The 19,716-nt window shown below is 39.8% G+C and overlaps 2 protein-coding genes across 9 annotated transcripts in view; both read right to left on the minus strand.

The window, feature by feature from the left end:
• Positions 1-2,148, minus strand: part of AGBL2 (AGBL carboxypeptidase 2) — a 45,681-nt gene extending 43,533 nt beyond the window's left edge. For 4 of the 6 annotated variants that reach the window (XM_042906281.1, XM_042906278.1, XM_042906283.1 and 1 more), the window contains exons 1-3: positions 1,675-2,148; positions 1,356-1,488; positions 1,031-1,094 (exon numbers count right to left, since the gene is read on the minus strand). In XM_042906281.1, the coding sequence (XP_042762215.1) occupies positions 1,031-1,094; positions 1,356-1,391 (100 nt within the window). In that variant the 5' untranslated portion in view covers positions 1,392-1,488; positions 1,675-2,148. Of the gene's footprint in view, positions 1-1,030; positions 1,095-1,355; positions 1,489-1,636 lie in introns of all 6 variants that reach the window. The other 2 variants (XM_042906280.1, XM_042906279.1) reach the window with 2 other exon arrangements.
• A 1,063-nt stretch (positions 2,149-3,211) lies between these two features.
• Positions 3,212-19,716, minus strand: part of FNBP4 (formin binding protein 4) — a 44,314-nt gene continuing 27,809 nt past the window's right edge. For all 3 annotated transcript variants that reach the window (XM_042904291.1, XM_042904290.1, XM_042904292.1), the window contains exons 13-17: positions 17,237-17,547; positions 16,963-17,107; positions 16,099-16,439; positions 7,560-7,717; positions 3,212-4,279 (exon numbers count right to left, since the gene is read on the minus strand). In XM_042904291.1, coding sequence (XP_042760225.1) covers positions 4,189-4,279; positions 7,560-7,717; positions 16,099-16,439; positions 16,963-17,107; positions 17,237-17,547 — 1,046 coding nt within the window. In that variant the 3' untranslated portion in view covers positions 3,212-4,188. The remainder of the gene's footprint in view (positions 4,280-7,559; positions 7,718-16,098; positions 16,440-16,962; positions 17,108-17,236; positions 17,548-19,716) is intronic.

Consider the following 19,716-nt stretch of genomic DNA (forward strand, 5'->3'; position numbering starts at 1 on the left):
TTTCCAAAAAGCTTTCATATTCCAATTTACGTGAGCTAAGCATCATTTTCTCCATTTTACAGTGAGGAGAGACTTGAGAAGCAGCATGGTACAGTGGAAAGAGAAAGGTGCCCAAAGCTGCTTTGTCTTGAGGGCTCTTGAATCTGGCTAACTGGAAATTGTTTTCAACAAATTACCACTTTATTATTATTTTTTAAACGTTTATTCATTTTTGAGAGAGAGAGAGTGCGCGCAGGGGAGGGGCAGAAAGAGAGGGAGACACAGAAGAGAGGGACAGGCTCCAGGCTTCAAGCTGTCAGCAAAGAGCCCGATGTGGGGCTCAAACCCACGAACTGTGAGATCGTAACCTGAGCCGAAGTCGGACACTTAACCAACTGAGCCACCCAGGTGCCCCACAAATTATCACTTTAAAAATGAAACAGTTAATAAGAAAGTTTAACAAGGTTGATAGAAATAAAATCAATAATGAAACTTAATTTTATTTCTAGATACTAGGAACAAAGAGAATCAAAATTTAAAAAGATACCATTTATGGTAGCCTAACGATACAAAGTCCCATGACGAATTTACAAATCTTTATTGGGAGACATTAAACAACACCTATGTAGACGAGGAAACAGAGTATATTCATAGATTGCAGAACCAGTATTAGAAAATTCTCACTTCTTCTGAAATTTGATCTACAGATTCAATACAATGGAAAAGGTAAGAACAGCCAAGAGACTTGTGGACAAGATGCAGGCCATGTCTTTCCAGATTATCAAGACTATTTAAATGCCATATGGTATAATTAAGAAAGGGTGGTGGTATTGGCCCAAGGATAGACAGACTCTTATATACACACTCAAAAGAGGTGACACACAGCAGCACAGCAATGGAGAAAGGAAGTACTTTTCACTTCCCTTCACCTTTCCCTTATAGTGCTAGAAAAATTCGCCATTAGTTCATCCAAGTGCAACTCTTCCAGTTAATCAAACCATTTACTCCATGAAGGCAGAAAAGGTGATGCTAGGTAAGAATGAGATATTACCTTTAAAGTAGCCATAGTATTGAAGATGATGGTACATAAAGTCTTCATAGGGATCAGGAAGAGACTGTGAAAGGAAAAGTCATCTCAATCACGAAAGTCCTTTCAAGTAATACTGAACTCTTAACAAAAGGCACACAAGAAGTATTTGTTGCAAAGGACAGTATACCCAAGGATTCCGTAAACAAACCGAGTGAAAGACATTCATGCAAATTATTCTATCTTGGGGATCAAGATCTCCTGCCGGAAAAAGGTGCCACCAGAATATACCTTCTGATATAGAAGTACTGGATTTCTGTGGAGTTCCTGGAGAGGGGAGTGTACCAACCTCCTGCTTTACCTCTGTTTCCAGTGCTGGGAACATGTTACTTCTGCATTCTATGCTGAAGACAAGTCAGTGACACCGGCGTCCAGCCACAACCCCCGCCCGATTTCCAAAAGGGCAGCTGATTACACAGAAGCTAAAACACCAGAACAGGACAACTGAAAAAAACTGCCGATATCCTCCCCCACCCTCCTCCACCTGCGCGGCTCTCACGCGAATTTTAGGAAACCCTGCCGCATCGCTCCCTCTTCCCTGCCAACCCAGCTTCTCACACATACAAGCACCTGGCTACTGGTTCCCACTCTGAGGCTCGGAGGCACACCTGAGGAACTAGGGAGGGCGGTTTGTCTTCCAGCCTCTGCCTCCGGAGGCGCCTGGACCCGTGCTGGTCCCATGCTTCCCTCTCCGAGGAGGGAGATGCCCACCACCAGGACGCAACAGGAAAGTGAAAGAATTGCGAATGGGGGGTGGGGGGTAGAGGGATGCGACGGAGTCGCCTCGGGGTAGAGAAGAAAGGTCAGGGGCCCGCAGTGTGGGCCCGCGAAAACGGGACCCAGGGGTTCAGGGCTTTCTGGTGCTGGAGAAGGAGGTGAGGGGCAGTTTCCCGAAGAATAGGGGCGGGGGCGTGGAGATTTCCTAGAAAGGCAGGGGAAGGGTGCGATCGCCTCCGCTCCCCGGCCCGTCCCGGACAAAGGAGCCTAAGCCAGGCGGAAGGCCACCTCACTGCAGGGACAGCGGCCGAAACGCTCAGCGCCCAGAGAACACGCTTGCAGCACTCGCCTGCCGCGGCTTTCTGCTGCTAGGGCCCCGGTAGCCTAGCAACGACGGAGCGGAAGTAGGAGAGCAGGGTGGCCGGACGCTTCCGGGGAGCGAGGCCCCGCCTCCAGGGTATGAGGGAGGAACCTAGAAAAGGTGGAAGACTGGCCAGCCTCCAGCTCTTCACACTGATTCCTCCTTTCAGTTGCAGCCCCGCTTCTGGGGCACCAAAATTAGACCGGTGAATACAGTATCAGTTAGCAGGCCTCAAGAGTAATTCCAGACTTCTTTGCCATTCCTTAGGTTTAGGTAACTGGTAAGTGTTGCTCAGATGGAGCGGATTCCCCTTTTCTTTGACCTTATAGTCTCAGCAGCCCATAGCTAGAATTGAAAAATTGCAAAACTGAAACCACACATTTTGACCATGGAATTATCTGACTTTGGAAAGTGCTCCATTCTGTTAAGGTAATGACAAACGTACTGGTGCTCTGCAACAACTCCTACACGTCTAGAGAACTGCTAGGGAGTTAAAAGCTTTGCTAGTTGGTAGCTTTTCTAGAAATTTGCTCTAGTAAAATTATAAGAAAAAGTTTATATACAAAATGTCACCCCAACACTTGCATTAATTGTAAATAAAACACACTGATATACAGGACACCCAGTAGGTAAAACTCCTATGCATATAAATGTACTGGAATAAAAATCAAACTATTAACTGTTGTCTTTGGTTAATTTTATAGGAATATAACCAAAGTAGAGGTTACTTTTATAGTCAGAGGGAATAAAGCAATCTTAAAATGTTAACCACATTACATCATTTCCAGGATTTTAGGTCAAACGTTAGCTAATATTATAGTATACAAGCTCCAAAATTTAAGTCACAGAGTACCTTCTGGTGCTAGAAGCCTGTTTTCTCACCCTCCCCACAGCTCTCCCACCCACAAATGACTCAAGATCCTGCTGCTCTTTTTCCCAAGAGCTGTTCTCTTCAGTGTTTACACATGCGTTATGCTGTATTTGATAAAAGACAAGTATGACTGGACTTACAAAGTCTTGATTGTACAATCATGATATAACAGGCTTGGAAGAGCAAGGATAACCAATCAGAAGTATAAAAAAAGCTTTATTAGTGCATATATACAAATTTACAAGGTCAGAAACTGGAGAAATACAAACAGCTTTAAAACACAATTTGCCTTTTCTTCAGTTTAAAGTGACTTTTACCTGATTGTGATACAATAGAAAGTACAGAACAGTAAACTGCTTTTTAAATACTGGAATTTTATGGAGAGTACATTCACATAAAAGGGAGGTGAATTTTGGAACAAGGTTAAGACAATGGAGACACATTAATACATACAGTGGCTCTTGTTACATTTACTGCCACACATGTGAGGGGGGAAGTCCTCAAAATTAAAGATATGAACACCTGCTGCTGCCTGTATTGAGATTTAAATATGCCACTAGTGTGTGAAATGACTGAGCTATCAGTTCTAGAATCTGTGAGAATCCTCTAAAGAGTGTGGCCATCTGTCAGCACAAGGTAAACACCTCAATATACCTCAGCACTTCAGGGGTGGCAGGCTAGAAGAAGACGTCAGAGATTCCGATAATCCCAGTTAAGCAAAACAGAATACAGAGCTGCCTTCTTAATTGCACTTGTTCTGGAGTAGAAGTTAATGAGAGAGAGCCACACTAGGAACTAAATGAGCCTCTACTAGACAGGAAAATCCTTCACTTTTTGTCAGTGAGTCCTCCACTGAGGTATTATACTCATGAACCACATGTTCCCAATCAGAGGTTAATGTACCTAATACGCTGAGTTTGCCAGTGTGAAAATAAAGGCAGCCATGTCAAAGCATTCAGTCAACCTCACCTCACCCTTCAGCAAAACAGAAAAATTACATTTCACAAATGTGAAAACTTTGTATGTCTATGCTTTTGCCCAGGAAATTTATATGCTCTCCCTCATAACATTTTGTTTACTGACGACAGTAAAACTGGTTAAGACTCTGAACTGAATGCACAAAAAAACAAACAAAAACAACCTATAAAAAAAGCACCCCCACCCCACCCCAAACTATGTGTTTGGAGCCATTTTCCTTCTCTTCAGTCTTGCTCGCCAATCCTCAGGAAGCGCTTCAAAATTAGCGTTTCTCTCTGCCATGCCACTGTGAAAACAACATACAGATTATTCACTGGAAAGAAAAAATATGAAACTGTTTATTTCCTAACAAAAGCCACTGCCTAACACTGAAAATCTGACCCATCACAACTACGTTCATTACAATGCTTCAAAAGTTTCTCAGGAGTGAGTGCCTGGGTGGCTCAGTCAGTTAAGCATCCAGCTCTGGATTATGGCTCAGGTCAGGAGGTCAAGAACTGAGATCGAGCCTCTGCACTGATGTCTCCAGAGTCTCCTTCCCCTCTTTCTCTGCCCCTCCCCCACTCACACTCATTCTCTCTCTCAAAAATAAAGTTTTAAAGAACAGTTTCTCAGCTAAGTACCAGCATATTCTTCATCAAATTTCTTAATTCTGATGGGTTAACCAAAGATATACTCTCTCTACAGTTTTATGGATACGTGAGTGCATGCTTAGTTTTATCTATCTCCAGTAACCATTAAAGTCACATTGAAGGAATACAACAATTCTTGTGAAAGTTTTTCTTAGCCCCAAGGAGTTACAATTCTTTAGGAAAGATATATTTTAACCTTCAACTTACTATCAAAGACCTTTGGATATAATGTTTTTGAAATTCTCTTTCGAACAGTTCTAACTATTTGTAAGCATTGCTATCTCATAGCTTATTCAATCATCTTCAAAATACGTTAAACTCAGACACTATAATTACCAGAATGGGTGCATTGGATCCATTTTATAAATCTCTATAAATCTAAAATAATCTAAATACAGTATCTTTTGTGATTCCCCACCTATCATTTTGAAATAGTTTCCTATTTCATCATTGTTAGGAATTAATCATTACTCAATTTCCAGCAATACCAAAAAGACTAAAATAATAAGAAAACCCAAGTAACAGAATCACCTACAAGGATGAGGCAAAAGCACAAATTGTCAGTAACAGCATCCCCAGCTTTCTTATTGTGTTGCCCCCCAAAAGCATGTAACCTTTCAAGGAAGTAAAAGAGTCTGGAGGCAACATCTTCATTCATAGTACGCCCCCCCTCCCCCATACTATTACTATTTATAAGTAAGCTCTATGCCCCAAGTGGGGCTTGAATTCGTGACCCCGAGATCAAGAGTTGCATGCTCTACCGACTGAGCCAGCCAGGTGCCCCTGCTTTGCTTTGCAAGTATTAAACAAACCAAAGGATAAAAGCAAACAGACAGTGGCACTGTACATTCTAATAATTATGATGGTAAAACTTATTGGGTAAGTAACATTTCAGACTATGGGTATGAAGAGGACCACATCCTAGATGAATTTTCTCAAATTTGAAATTCATGTGTGAACAGTGTATCTCTAACAAAAAAAGAAGTATAATTTTCTCATTAGAAAGGAACACCACCACCCAATTATTTTGTAACAAGAATCAGGACTGGGGTGCCTGGATGGCTCAGTCAGTTAAGCACCTGACTTCAGCTCAGGTCATGATCTCAGGATTTGTGAGTTCAAGTCCCACATCAGGCTGTGTGCTGACAGCTCAGAGCCTGGAGCCTGCTTCGGATTCTGTGTCTCCCTCCCTCTCTGTTCCTCCCCTGCTCATGCTCTCTCTCTCTCAAAAATAAATATTAACAAAAACCAAACAAACAAAAAGAACCAGGATTATGTCATTTCCCTAAAATGACACGACAGGAATCCTTAAGGTTTTATGATGCTGTATGCTAAAATTCATTTCAGAGGGTTTATAAGTAGACAAATGCTGAAAGCAGGTATATAATGACTGCAGAAATAGATATTTTAGGAACAAAAAACCTCTTACAGTGACCATTCTAATTGGTGTTTATATATCTAAAACTAAAAATGCCTTCAATTAGGAAACAAAAGATGGCTATCCTCTTCCAAATGGTTTCGTTAAGTATTACATTTATGAATGTTGCAAATGTTAAGAACCAGAAGCAATGATAAGCTAGAACCTATCAAAGATGAATCTGAAATATGGCAGCACTATTTATGAGATGAGTATCTTCCAGGTTATGTTGTAACAACTAAACAATTAGTTGCATCCAAAGAATGTTACTCATTTTAGTCTGGACACCTTTAAAACCAAGAAAATAAAGAAAAAAATTTGAGTTAGCTATGCTTAAATTCTTAGAAAAATCTCTAATGAAGTTTTCTCCCCTCCCCTTTTAAAATTTTTTTTTAAGTAAGCTATACACTCAAAGCAGGGCTTGAACAGGGGCGCCTGTGTGGCTCAGTCGGTTAAGCGTCCGACTTGGGCTCAGGTCATGACCTCACGGTTCAAGATTTCAAGCCCCACATCAGGCTCTTGTGCTGACAGCTCGGAGCCTGGAGCCTGCTGTGGATTCTGTGTCTCCCTCTCTCTCTGCCCCTCCCCCACTCCCATTCTGTCTCTCTAAAAAATAAATAAAATATTAAAAAAATAATAAAAGTGGGGCTTGAACACAACCCCAAGATTAAGAGTTGTATTCTCTACTGACTAGCCAGCCAGGCACACCCCCTCCCCCTCCCTTTAACTTCTGTAAATTATTTGCAAAATAATTTTTTAAATGTTTATTTATTTTGAGAGAGAAAGGGCATGCATGAAAGTATGAGAGGGGGAGAGAGCAGAGAGAGAAAGAGAGAATCCCAAGTAGGCCCTATCAGTACAGAGCCCAACGTGGGGCTCTATCCCATGAACCGTGAAATCATGACCTGAGCTGAAATCAAGAATCAAGATGCCTAACCGACTGGGCCACCAGGTGCCCCTGTAAAATAATTTCAAAAAAAATTTATGAAAGGGTCTATTGGATCTACATGATAAGTGGGACAGGTATTTTTCCTGGTATGCTAAGACAGGTATGTTAAAGACAGTCTTTTTGCTTAAGAGAAACAATCAGTAGGATAAAGTATTAAAACTGTTATCTCTGGGATGCCTGGATAGCTCAGTCGGTTAAGTGCCCGGCTTCAGCTCATGTCATGATCTCACAGTTTGTGGGTTTGAGCCCTGGGTCTGGCTCTGTGCTGACAGCTTAGAGGCTGGAACCTCCTTTGGATTCTGTGTCTCCCCTCACTCTTGGCCCCTCCCCCACTCATATGGTCTTTCTCTCTCAAAAATAAACATTAAAAAAAATTTTAAACTCTTGATATCTATAATTTTGAAAAAGGGTAGATCATAATTCTCACAGGGAAATAATCATTATGACTTATAAACTTTTAGATAAAGGTTTGTAAAATATATCAAAAATTAAGGATTGTGATTTAAAGAATATGACTGCTGCTTTAAAACCACCACCATAACCCACTCATCTGGGGGCTTTTGTTTACCTGACCAGCTGCTGCTGTTTCCACTCTTCGATTCGCTTCTGTGCAGTTGATTCCCGGTCCTCTTCACTGGAACTAGAGTTCTCCTCTTCATCTAACTCACGCTGGATACTCTGCCACTTCTTTACCAAAGACGGCATTTTGGTTTTACTCTTCTTTGCCTAGAACAAAGGGTAAAGGTCAGAAGGAAGAAAATACATAAAATATGGAAATAAGATCCACACAAGGTCAAGGTTCTTCTTACATCTAAGGAATAAGTAAACTTTAAAATCAAAAGGACAAAAAAAAAAAAAATCAAAAGGACAGAAACACAAAAAATAAATACTATTATAAATTCTTGCCTGAAATTTCTACCAACTATAAATCTAATTAATGCTTGGTCAAAATTCTAAAAACTGGAAAAAAAAACAAACCCATAAATGTGTTTTTATAAAATTAGGTCAGAAAAATTTCCTTCAGCCTCATTATTCTATGGAATTCAAAACTGTTGCCCTTATCTCAGAATTACAGTGTTTCCTCTTGCAAATTTTAACTAAATGCAGTGTTCACATTAAGTAAAATAGAGCTGAGAAACAAATGACCAGCTTTCCTGGAAACAGCAACAAAGTCAATGACAACAAATATTTACAAAGCAAGATGTATCAAAATATTAATGGTTCTAAGAGGAGATATAATAAAAGTTTTTTGGTTCATCTTCATTTTCTAAATTTTTTCTATAGTAAGTATTTACTTTCAGAATAAAAAAAAAAATCTTGTGAAAGTAGCAAAAGTAGGCCTACATATATCCAACACGGTTTGCTCTATCACTATCATCAGGCTTCTGATCAATGGCACCCTAGCAAAGAGGCCTTCCCCGACCAACCTAACTGGAAACAGCACCACCTCCCAAAGACCACTTTCTGTCCTGACACTGCTTGTTTTTTCTCACTGCATTTTAAAGCACCAAACATGTATGCATTTGCTTATCTGTCTCCCCGACCCCATTCCCCCACTTCTTTGGTTTGTATTCTTTTGTATTCCCCCACAAACATTTGATTCACTTCTGCGTCCCCAGCTTCTGGGGAGAATGCCTGACAAATAGTATGCCTCAAAAATATACTTGTTGAGGGGCACCTGCATCTGGGTGGCTCACTCAGTTAAGCATCCGGCTTTGGCTCAGTTCATGATCTCACAGTTCATGAGTTAGAACCCCCACATCAGGCTCTGCACTAACGGCTCGGAGTCTGGAGCCTGCTTCGGATTCTCCATCTCTCTCTGCCCTTCCCCTACTCATTCTTGCACACTCCCTTCTCAAAAATAAATAAATAAACATTAAAAACAAAAAAAAACCTGATCATGTTAAAAAAATAAATAAAACCAAAAACCAAATTTGTTGAATCTGTGATTAGTTATGGGAAATTCAAAGGCTCCTGTATCAGACATGGGGGGAAACATGTTTTTTATCCCTATATTTTGAAGAGCTATGTACTTGAAGACCTGACCAGGTTACACTAGAAACACAACAAGCAGTTGAGTGGTAGGTGTGATTAACCGCTGCTGGGCTCATCTTGGACCAGGTATGGGGGCCCACCCTGTTTTTCCTGCCTGTACTTGTGAGATATTTCTTAATTCCCCAAAATCTGAGAAAGTAAGTTTTAGATTTTCAGTCTTTCTTCTATTACTTTGCTCTCTGCTCAATACCGTATTTTGACTGTAATGGACAGTTCTTAACGTTCTGGAGAACTTAGTGCTCCATCTGTTGTGTTTACACCTTTAGCCCCACACACCCCCACACTCTAGGCTGTCATTTCACCTGTGGTTCAGCCTCACACACTGCATACATACCCTGCCAACAAGCTCCAAAACAGCCCACCTGGGGTTAGCACGGAACCATACATGTAAAAAGTAACATGAACTAGTAACGGTCATATGTGGACAGAGGGCTCGGTGAGGTATGACCTCTCACTGAACACTGTCAAACATGACTAAAATCCAAAGCTCTAGGTAGAGTCACTGTTGTTTCCTTTTGACTTCTATGGGTTTTGTGAAAAAAATTTTTATCACATTTGATTCCTGTCATGGGAAAATAAGTTGTTTTAGAAGTTATTTATTGCCAATCACATCCAAAACCATGGATAAAGAATTATACTGGCTGTTTTTTTCTTTTTAAAGTTCACTTATTTTGAGAGAGATAAAGTGCAAGTTAGACAGGGGCAGAAAGAGGGGGAGAGAATTCCAAGCAGACTATCAGCACAGAGCCCGACACGGGGCTTGAACACAAGAACCATGAAATGATGACTGGAGCTAAACTTGGACACTTAACCAACTGAGCCACCCAGGGGCCCCTGCAATGGCTGTTCCAGCACATTTTTACAGGGGAACAGGCAGTCAGATGAATAAAGATCCAATGGCTAGGACTTGTTTTCTAGCCTTTTTTTTTTTTTTTTTAAGGGCACTTGGTATTTTAAATTTTTTTTTAACGTTTATTTTTGAGAAAGAGACAGAGCGTGAACAGGGGAGGTACAGAGAGAGGGAGACACAGAATCTGAACCAAGCTCCAGGCTCTAAGCTGTCAGCACAGAGCCCGATGCAGGGCTCGAACCCACAAACCTTGAGATCATGACCTGAGCAGAAGTTTGGTGCTTAACCGACTAAGCCACCCAGGCGCCCCTAGGACACTTGATATTTTTAATAAATGTTTTATTTTATTCTTGAGAGAACACATGCAGGGGAGGAGCAGAGAGAAAGGGGGACAGAGGATCTGAAGCAGGCTCTGCTGTGGAGCTTGAACTCATGAACTGTGAGATCATGACGTGAACCGAAACCAAGAGTCAGACACTTAACCAACTAAGCCATCCAGGCGCCCCTAGCTTATTTTCTAGTAAGCTGCACACAAAATTCTTCAGCAACAAGATTGAAAACATGCATTTCAAATATTCTTAAACATCCAAGGAAGTATATTATTTTATATTCTTTTAAAATGGCCTGTAACAAGATAAGATAAGATTATCGTTGTCTTAATATGAAGTACATAAAAAATGACATATTAACAAATTAGAATTCTGGATTTCCTAAAGTATTATTTACAAAACCATTAAAGCATGACCGGCTAAGAAATTACTTACTGCATGAAATCTTTGGAGAATTGGACAAAGAGTGTCAAGGAAGGCTTCGTACAAGAAATGATTCCCCAGCACTCGTTGTTCTAACATTTAATTGTGTAAAGAACAAAAAGTAGTGGGACTGGTAGACAAAGCAAAGATATGGAGGTGGTAAACAGTATGTTGGCTCAGGAGAACCATATATGCTATAGTATAGACCTTGACACTATATTAAAGACAGTGTTCTAATTGTTATCATTGACTTCCATAATATTTACTTTGTTTCCGGATAATTTCTGAAACCTTAATACTAACCTGGACAAGGGGTTTCAAGTGGAATCACATGGCCTATTCTGTGTGAACACATATCTCATTCAGTAAGGTTCCTTTAACCATGGTAAGGCAAATGAATTTGCCCTGCTGATCCCTAGAGAAATGATTCTGGTTCAGGCAGATAAAGTGCCAACACAGAGAAAAAGCCGATGAGAAACTTTGGGTAATCAGGGCATTCAAAAGTGGCCACTGAATGTGACGTGACATCAGTAAAATGGAAGGCCATGAAGCTCCAGGCCCTGTTTCCCCAAGGAAACATTATGAAAACAAATACAGACTAAAATTGCTTTATGGGAACTCTGGAAACAAGATGAAGATCTGCAGCAAACAAGAGAACACTCAATCAAGAAGCCACACTTGAGACACCTGCCTAGCTCAGTAGGTAGAGTATAGGACTCTTGATCTCAGGGTTTTAAGTTTGAGACCCATGTTAGGTCTAGAGAATACATAAAAATAAAATCTAAAAAAAAACAAAAAACAACAAAAAAAAGTCACACTCAAAACGGTAGGAGATTTTGTGGCATGTTTGCTTGCCTTTGCACCACCCTCTCCTGTGTGGTTGGGATGAAACAGCCCAATTCTCAGTTCCCTACCTGAGGAGGGAAGGAAAAGAGTAAAATATTCTCTCTTCTGTCTGCGGCTGCCTGAAGGACTGGTTTCGGTACATTGACTAACTTGGAGCTCAAGCGGTAATGGCAGCATATTTTGAATCTCAGGTTGGAAGCCATGAAAGGCAGCAGCAGGTACTGCAGCACTGTGAAAACCACAGGGAAACTGCAGTCTTGTGGATACCTAGGAGCAGAGATTATGGGCAGAGGAATACTAAACAACATATAAAGCTCCTAGGAAAAAAGAAGGTGTAAGACAGGAAGATGAAAATTAGGGGCATCTGGGTGGCTCAGTTGATTGAGCACCCGGCTCTTGGTTTCAACTCAGGTCATGATCTCATGATTTGCAGGTTCGAACTTCACGTCCAGCTCTGTGCTAACAGCAAAGAGCCTGCTTGGAATTCTCTCTCCCCCTCCCCTGCTTGCTCGCACACAAGTTCTCTCTCTTTCAAAATACATAAACTCAAAAGAAAATAATAATAATAAATTAAATGTATACAGATGGGGGGCCTCTTGGGTGGCTTGGTTGGTTGAGTGTCTGACTCTTGATTTTGGCTCAAATCATGATCCCAGGGTCGTAGAACTGAGTCTTGCGTCGGGCTCTGCACTGAACTTGGGACATGCTTAAGATTCTGTCTCCCCCCTACCTCTCTCTCATGCTTGCACACTCTTAAAAAAAAAAAACAAAAGGGGCGCCTGGGTGGTGCAGTCGGTTAAGCGTCCGACTTCAGCCAGGTCACGATCTCGCGGTCCGTGAGTTCGAGCCCCGCGTCAGGCTCTGGGCTGATGGCTCGGAGCCTGGAGCCTGTTTCCGATTCTGTGTCTCCCTCGCTCTCTGCCCCTCCCCCGTTCATGCTCTGTCTCTCTCTGTCCCAAAAATAAATAAAAAACGTTGAAAAAAAAAAAATTAAAAAAAAAAAAAAAAAAAAAAAAAAAAAAAAAATCTACACAGGGGATATAGATGCCCAGAAAAGGCCCAAAGAGATCTAAACCTTCATGCTGGGCTTCTTAATGAAGGTCTTTCCACAAAGAGAACGCATGTGCAAAGACTGGGAGAGACAGTTGTTTTGCCAAATGCCTCATTTTCAACAAAGAAAAAAATCACAAAGCACAGATGAAACTGGCAAACATGTGCATTCAAAGGAACAAAATAAATCTCTAGAAACCAACCATAAATACATACTTCAGATTCACTAAAGACCTTAAAACAGTTGTCTTAAATGTATTCAAAGAGCTAAAGAAAAATAAAGGCAAAGAACTAAAGGAAATCAGGAAAATTACACATGAATGAGATTATCAACAAACAGGTAGCTATAAGAAAATGCAAACCAAATAGAAATTCTGAAGCTGAAAAATGTGAACTGAAAAATTCATTAGCTCAACAGCCAACTCTGATAGGCAGAAGAAAGGATCAGCAAAATTGATGGTAGGTCATTTGAAATTACGGAGTCTGCAGAGCAAAAAGAAAAACACTGTGAACCATTGAATTCTACTCCTGAAACCGATATTGCACTGTATATGTTAACTAATTAGAATTTATATAAGAATTTGAAGAAAATACATAAGTGCATTTTCAGAGATTAAAAAAAAGATAATGAAGCAAAGTGAACAGAATCTAAGTAATTTATAATACACCATTAAGTGGACTAATATATGCATTATGGGAATCCTAGGAATATGGAAAGAAAACGGCAGAACTTATTTTAAGAAATAAAATATTTTAAGCCACAGTGCCTGGGTGGCTCAGTCGGTTAAGTGTCTGACTCTGGATTTCAGCTCAGGTCATGATCTCATGGTTTGTGATATCGACCCTTATGCTGGGCTCTTAACTGACAGTGTGGCATCAGCTTGGGATTCTGTCTCTCCCCCTCTCCCACTAGTGTGCATGCTCTCTCTCTCAAAATAAATAAACAAAAAAAAGAATAGCCAAGGGGCACCCAGGTGTCTCAGCTGGTTGAGCATCCAACTCTTGATTTTGGCTCAAATCATGATCCCAGGGTCATGTGGGACTGAGCCCCATGTTGGGTTCTGTGCTGAGCATGGAGCCTGCTTAAGATTCTCTCCCTTTCTCCCTCTGCCCCTCTCTCCTGCTTGTCTGCATGCTCTATTTCCAAAATAAATTTTTAAAAAATTAAAAAGAAATAATAGCTAAAAACTACTCAAATTTAATGAAGACATGGATATACATACCCAAGAGGTCTAACAAACTCCAAGTAGAATAAGCCCCAAAAGATCACCCTGTGACACATAACTTGTCAGAAACCAAAGAGAATCTTGAAAGCAGCAAAAGAAAAATGACCTGTCATGTACAAAGGTTCCTCAATAAGATTATCAGGATTTCTGGAAGAATGGTGCAGGCCAAAGGCAGCAGGATGATATATTTAAAGTGATCAAAGAAAAAAAAAAAAGTTGAGAATTCTGTACAGGCAACACTTTCCTTCAAAAATGAAGAAGAAATTAAGATACTCCTAAATAAACAAAAGCTCTGGGGTTCATTATTGCTTGACCTATCCTACAATAAATGCATAAGGGAGTTCTTCAAGTTGAAGTGAAATGATGCTAAATACCTAAGTTGTCATACAAAAAAATAAAGTTCTCTGATAAAGGTAAACACATGAATATGAAAATCAGTAGGATTGTGATTTTGGTTTGTTACTCTTACTTTTTATTCTTCTACAGAATTTAAAAGACAAAAGCATAAAAAGTAATTACAAAGCTATGTTACTGGGCACACAGTATGTAGAAATATAATTTATAACACCAATAACATAATGGAGTGGGATGCAGCTATATAGGAGTGGTTTTTGTCTGCAATAGAATGTGTCAGTTTAAAACTGATTATAACTTATTAAGCACATTACATATAATACCCATGATTTCATAAAGAAGATGAATATAAGGGCGCCTAGGTGGCTTAGTCAGTTGAGCGTCCAACTTCAGCTCAGGTCATGATCTCACAGCTCGTGAGTTCGAGCCTCACGTCGGGCTCTGTGCTGACAGCTCAGAGCCTGGAGCCTGGTTCGGATTCTGTGTCTCCCCCTCTCTCTGCCCCTAACCCACTCGTATTCTGTCTCTCTCTCAAAAATAAATACACATTAAAAAAAAACAAAACACTTTTTAAAAAGATCTTAAAAAAAAAAAAAAGAGGGGCGCCTGGGTGGCTCGCTCGGTTAAGTGTCCGACTTCGGCTCAGGTCATGATCTCACGGTTCGTGAGTTCAAGCCCCGCATCAGGCTCTGTGCTGATGGCTCAGAGCCTGGAGCCTGTTTCAGATTCTGTGTCTCCCTCTCTCCCTGACCCTCCCCCGTTCATGCTGTCTCTCTCGGTCTCAAAAATAAATAAACGTTAAAAAATAAAAATAAAAAACATAAATAAATAAAGAAAATGAATATAGAACATATGCTAAAGGAAATGACAAGAAAATCAAAATGTGTCATTAAAAAAGTCAACTAAACACAAAAGGTGGCAGTGAGAGGAGAAATGAGGACAAAAAAATCTTCAGAATACATACAGAAAACAAGTAACAAAATGGCAACAGTAAGTCCTTCCCTGTCAGTAACTACTGATAATAAATTAGTAATTTACTGATGTAAATAAATCTCTCCAATTAAAAGATGTATTCTGGCAGAATGGATTTAAAAAAACAGAACTGAATAGGGAGCCTGAGTGACTCAAGTCAGTTAAGGGTCTGACTATTGATTTTGGCTCAGGACATGATCTCACAGTTTGTGGATTGAGCCCATGCCTGGCTCTATGCTGACAGTGGTGGAGTCTGCTTGAGATATTCTCTCCCTCTCTCTCTCTGCCCCATCCGCAAGTGCGCACTCTCCCTCAAAACAAATAAACAAAAGAACAGAATTGAAGTGGTGATGTCTGTAAAACGTTAATTTTCTATCTAAGGATACACACACATTTAAAGTAAAAGGACAAACAGACTCCATGCAAATAGTAACCAAAAGAAAGCAAGGGTTAACAACATTAATGTAAAAGAGACTAAGTAAAAAACTGTTACAAAAGATGAAAAAGGACGTTATATAATGCTAAAACTGTAAACCAAATAAACGATCACTTATGATAGTATCCAACAGAATAAAGAATAAAATACCTAAGAGTAAATTTAGGAAAGGAAGTAAAAGACTTCTACACTGAAAATTACAAAAAATTGCCAAAAAAACCCCCCCAAAAAACCCTGAAGACCTAAATAAATGGAAAGAATCTTGTGTTCACAGACTGAAAAATCCAATATTGTTAAAATGGCAGTATGACCCAAACAATTCAGACATGAAATGCAATCCCTATCAAAACTCCACTGGCTTTTTATGCGTAAATAGAAAAGCTGAATAAATTCGTATCAAATTACAAGGGGGCCTAAATAGTCAATATTGAAAATTACATACAAAGTTGGAGAACTCATACTTCTACATGCTACTGAATTATATACTTTAAAATGTTGGTTTTTACATGAATATCACTTCAATAATAAAAATTTTTAAATAAAAACTTGGGAGAGATTTACTGTACCTTATCTTTCTTTCCTTTTTTTGTCTTCTCAGATGGTGGCATTTTGGGAGCTGGCGGCGGTGGTGGTGGTGGTGGCGGAGGAGGAGGAGGTGGTGGTTCAATAATGGCAGTGGTAGGCACAGCACCTCGGGCCTGGACTGGCTGCAATGTGGGAGTCACTGCCATTGGGACAGAACATTCAGCATAGCTCATGATTGCAGGAGCTGTTGCTAGTCCTAGGTAATTTGACTGTAGGGCCATTCCTCTGGCTTGATGACCCATTCCTGTTGCTGGATGGCTAACAGATATTGCCTGGTGTCCAATCCCTGCAGACTGGTGTCCAATCCCTGCTGCCTGATGACCTAACATACAAGCCATAAAATAAAACTATTAAGAAGGACACTTTGACAAAGCAGAAACAAAGATAGAAAAGGGATTTGGGGGTTAGATCACCTATAAAATGATGCCAATATACCTTCTCCTCAAAAAATACAGCCACATTTTCTGGCAGCAAAATATTTCTGAATACTTTAGTATTATGGTACTTTTTTCTTTTAAAAAAAAAAAAGCTCTAAGCCCAACGTGGTGCTTGAACTCATGACCCCATGATCAAGAGTTCCATGTTCTACGGACTTGAGCCAGCCAGGCACTTCAGCATTAAGGTACTTAAATTATCAAAATTACTGATGTCATGTAAGTGCACAGAAAACAATATGGAACATGTCAAATTGTTAACAGTAGTTTTTAGTAACTGAAAGAAAAACATATAAGGAGTTCTTGAAATGAAAAGCCTTTACATGATATCTAAAAGCCTTTTATGACACCTAATTCCAAAAACAAAGATGTAATATGTTCAGGAAAACAGATTTCAATCACAATGCTTACCTGCAGCTATAGCTGACTGGCTGTAGAGGACTGGAGAACTACCAATGGTAGCTGATCTCTGAACTACTGCATTACTAATTTCTGTGGCTTTTCTTTTTATCGCTTTAGTGGAAGGAGAACTAGAGACGGCAGAATCAACTGAACTCTGAAACAGAAGAGAATCTAGTCAGTGGCTAAAAGCTCTAGGTTAAACATCCTCTTCTAATATAAAACATGGTGTCAGTCATGCCCCAGTCCCCAGAAACCCTTCGGAATGCCAAAGAGCATTTCTCACCTGGCTAGTTACAACTGTGGTTTGTGTGGAAGGTTTCAATGGAGTATCCTCCTCTGTTCCTGGGGCAGGAGGCTCTTCACTTCCCTCATCCTCCATCTCTACCTCCTGGATCTCACCATCTTCTACAGGAGGAGGGGGAGGGGGAGGGGGAGGAGGGGACTCTGGGGGTGGAGGTGGGGGTGGTGGCATTTCCAAAGGTAATGGAGGTTGAAGCACAGGCACATTCGACTGAAGCAGAGTCCAGAATGGAGTAAGTGGCATGAGTGATGAAGAAGAAACTTGGCCAGAAAAGGACTCTTTACAAAGAGAACCTATGAAAATAAATAGGAGTCAGGAAAAGGGCAAGACAAAAGCTCCATGGCTTACATTCACAACAATGTTCAACTGCCTAGTGAGACAACTGGACCTACAGGCATCTATTCTCTACACTCATACTACTGAAATATTAAGCAATTCAGTTCAAAAATGCTTCCATAGAAAGATAAATTTATGAACCCCACAGTTAGCACCTGCCCTAGCTGTTATATACTAGTGTGTTCTTTGGGCCCAGATTTATGGATAAATAAATGAAGTACATCACATCAATTCAATGAGAAATTTGGTCATTGAGCTTGAAGTTTCTTATTTCAAACATTCACAGTTTCAACATACACAACTAGAAGGGAATGCTCTGGGTCTTTATTTCAAAAAAGAAGAGGGGAGTAAATAATGTACATTTGTGATTCTGATTCCGTGTTATTTTATTTTTTAGCGAGTAGATAACTGATCATGGATGACCCAGAGAAGTACTCATTCAAAATACCTTTTATTAATCTGGGTTATTACTAAGTTTTAAAAATCCATTTGCAAGGTGGTCTTGTCAACTCTATCATTCCTTTGTACCTTTGTATGAATTATTTGCTAAACCACAGCAACACAAATCAAGGAAGGTATTTTTTTTTTATTTCTGTGATGAGAAAGGGAAATTTAGAAAAACAAATCTTCAAGGTAAAGGATAACAAAGGCACACACAAAAGAGGTATTTGAAGATGCAGAAGATCTGAAGTTGCTGAAGTCTGAGTTAAGAAATTATAGCTGAAAAGCTGCAGGATCAGCTTTCCTCAAATTCTGCAAAAGCCAGTTAATTACTGTCCTTTCTCTCCTGGGAAAAGTTTTAAAGGTTAGAGAAAATAGGAGGATATACTTACTTGTAGCCTTCCCCATCCCTCTTTATCGTCAATAGGGAAGTTTCACAATATATGGGACTATTAGATATATATCCCAGGAATGCTGAAGGGAATTTTCTCCCTAAAAATCATAGAATTTAGGAGTAGAAGAGACATGAGAAATCATCTAGTTCAACTCTCTGATTTCAAAGGTAATGAAACCCAGGAGGGAAATGACTTGCCCAAGATCATACAGCTCTCAATGACTAGGTCTGACTCCTAGTCTAGTGCTATTTTACCAAGAAGTCTTGGTGAAATACCAGGGATCTAACAGATTTAGAAATCACAGTTAAATAAATCTCAGTTTGGGGCACCTGGGTGGCTCAGTTGGTTAAGTGTCCCACCTTCGGCTCAGGTCATGAACTCACGGCTTGTGGGTTCAAGCCCCACATCAGGCTCTGTGCTGACAGCTGAGAGCCTGGAGCTTACTAAGGATTCTGTGTCTCCCTCTCTCTCTGCCCCTCCCTCCCCCGCTCATGCTCTGTCTCAAAAATAAACATTAAGAAAAAAAATTTTTTAATAGTACAAAAAATAAATCTCACTTTTCATGGAATAGAGATCTAAATGCAATCACCTGTTAAATTTCATGGTCAAAAGTGATGGTATAACCATATACCATAAACAAAAGTCTCTATGACAAGGATAAAACCCTTTATTTACTTGGCTTGAAGATACCACGCTGTTCTCAATAAGGTAAAACCTAAGCCATTATGAACCATTTGGCTTTTAGGATAGCTTTACTTTTTATGGAGCAGGTAAAAATATTACACAAAAGATTTTAAGAATAGGATTTACAAGGTTACTGTAATTATTCTGAGATGTTGCTTACTTAGCAAAGGAAAGGAGCACTGAAAGAAAAAATTCACCAGAAAACAAGAATGCAGTTTTCCAGCTAATAGACTTCAAAAGTCTCATTAACTTTTTTATTTGGTCATATCTAATGTGAATTTATACACTGACCTTTAGATGAATAAAGTTTGGGTATGGCCAGGCAGTTTACTATGTTACATAATAATAGAACATCAAGATTACATCAGAACTAAGGTAATAAGTACTGAGAATTAATAATTTATCAAACTTCCTTCTACTAAACCTTCAACAACATTTGGTAGGTAAATGAATAAGCTAAATTTTACATACTCTCGTCTAAAATCATAATGCAACACAGAAATGTTTATGATGGCAAAATGCTACTATGCAAAGCAACTCAAGGAAATACAGGTTCAAGGTTAAAAATGGGGTTTACAACCTCCAGCAAAGATAATCAGAATTAAT

The sequence above is a fragment of the Panthera leo genome, chromosome D1 (assembly GCF_018350215.1).
Source record: "Panthera leo isolate Ple1 chromosome D1, P.leo_Ple1_pat1.1, whole genome shotgun sequence".
NCBI classification, from domain to species: domain Eukaryota; kingdom Metazoa; phylum Chordata; class Mammalia; order Carnivora; family Felidae; genus Panthera; species Panthera leo.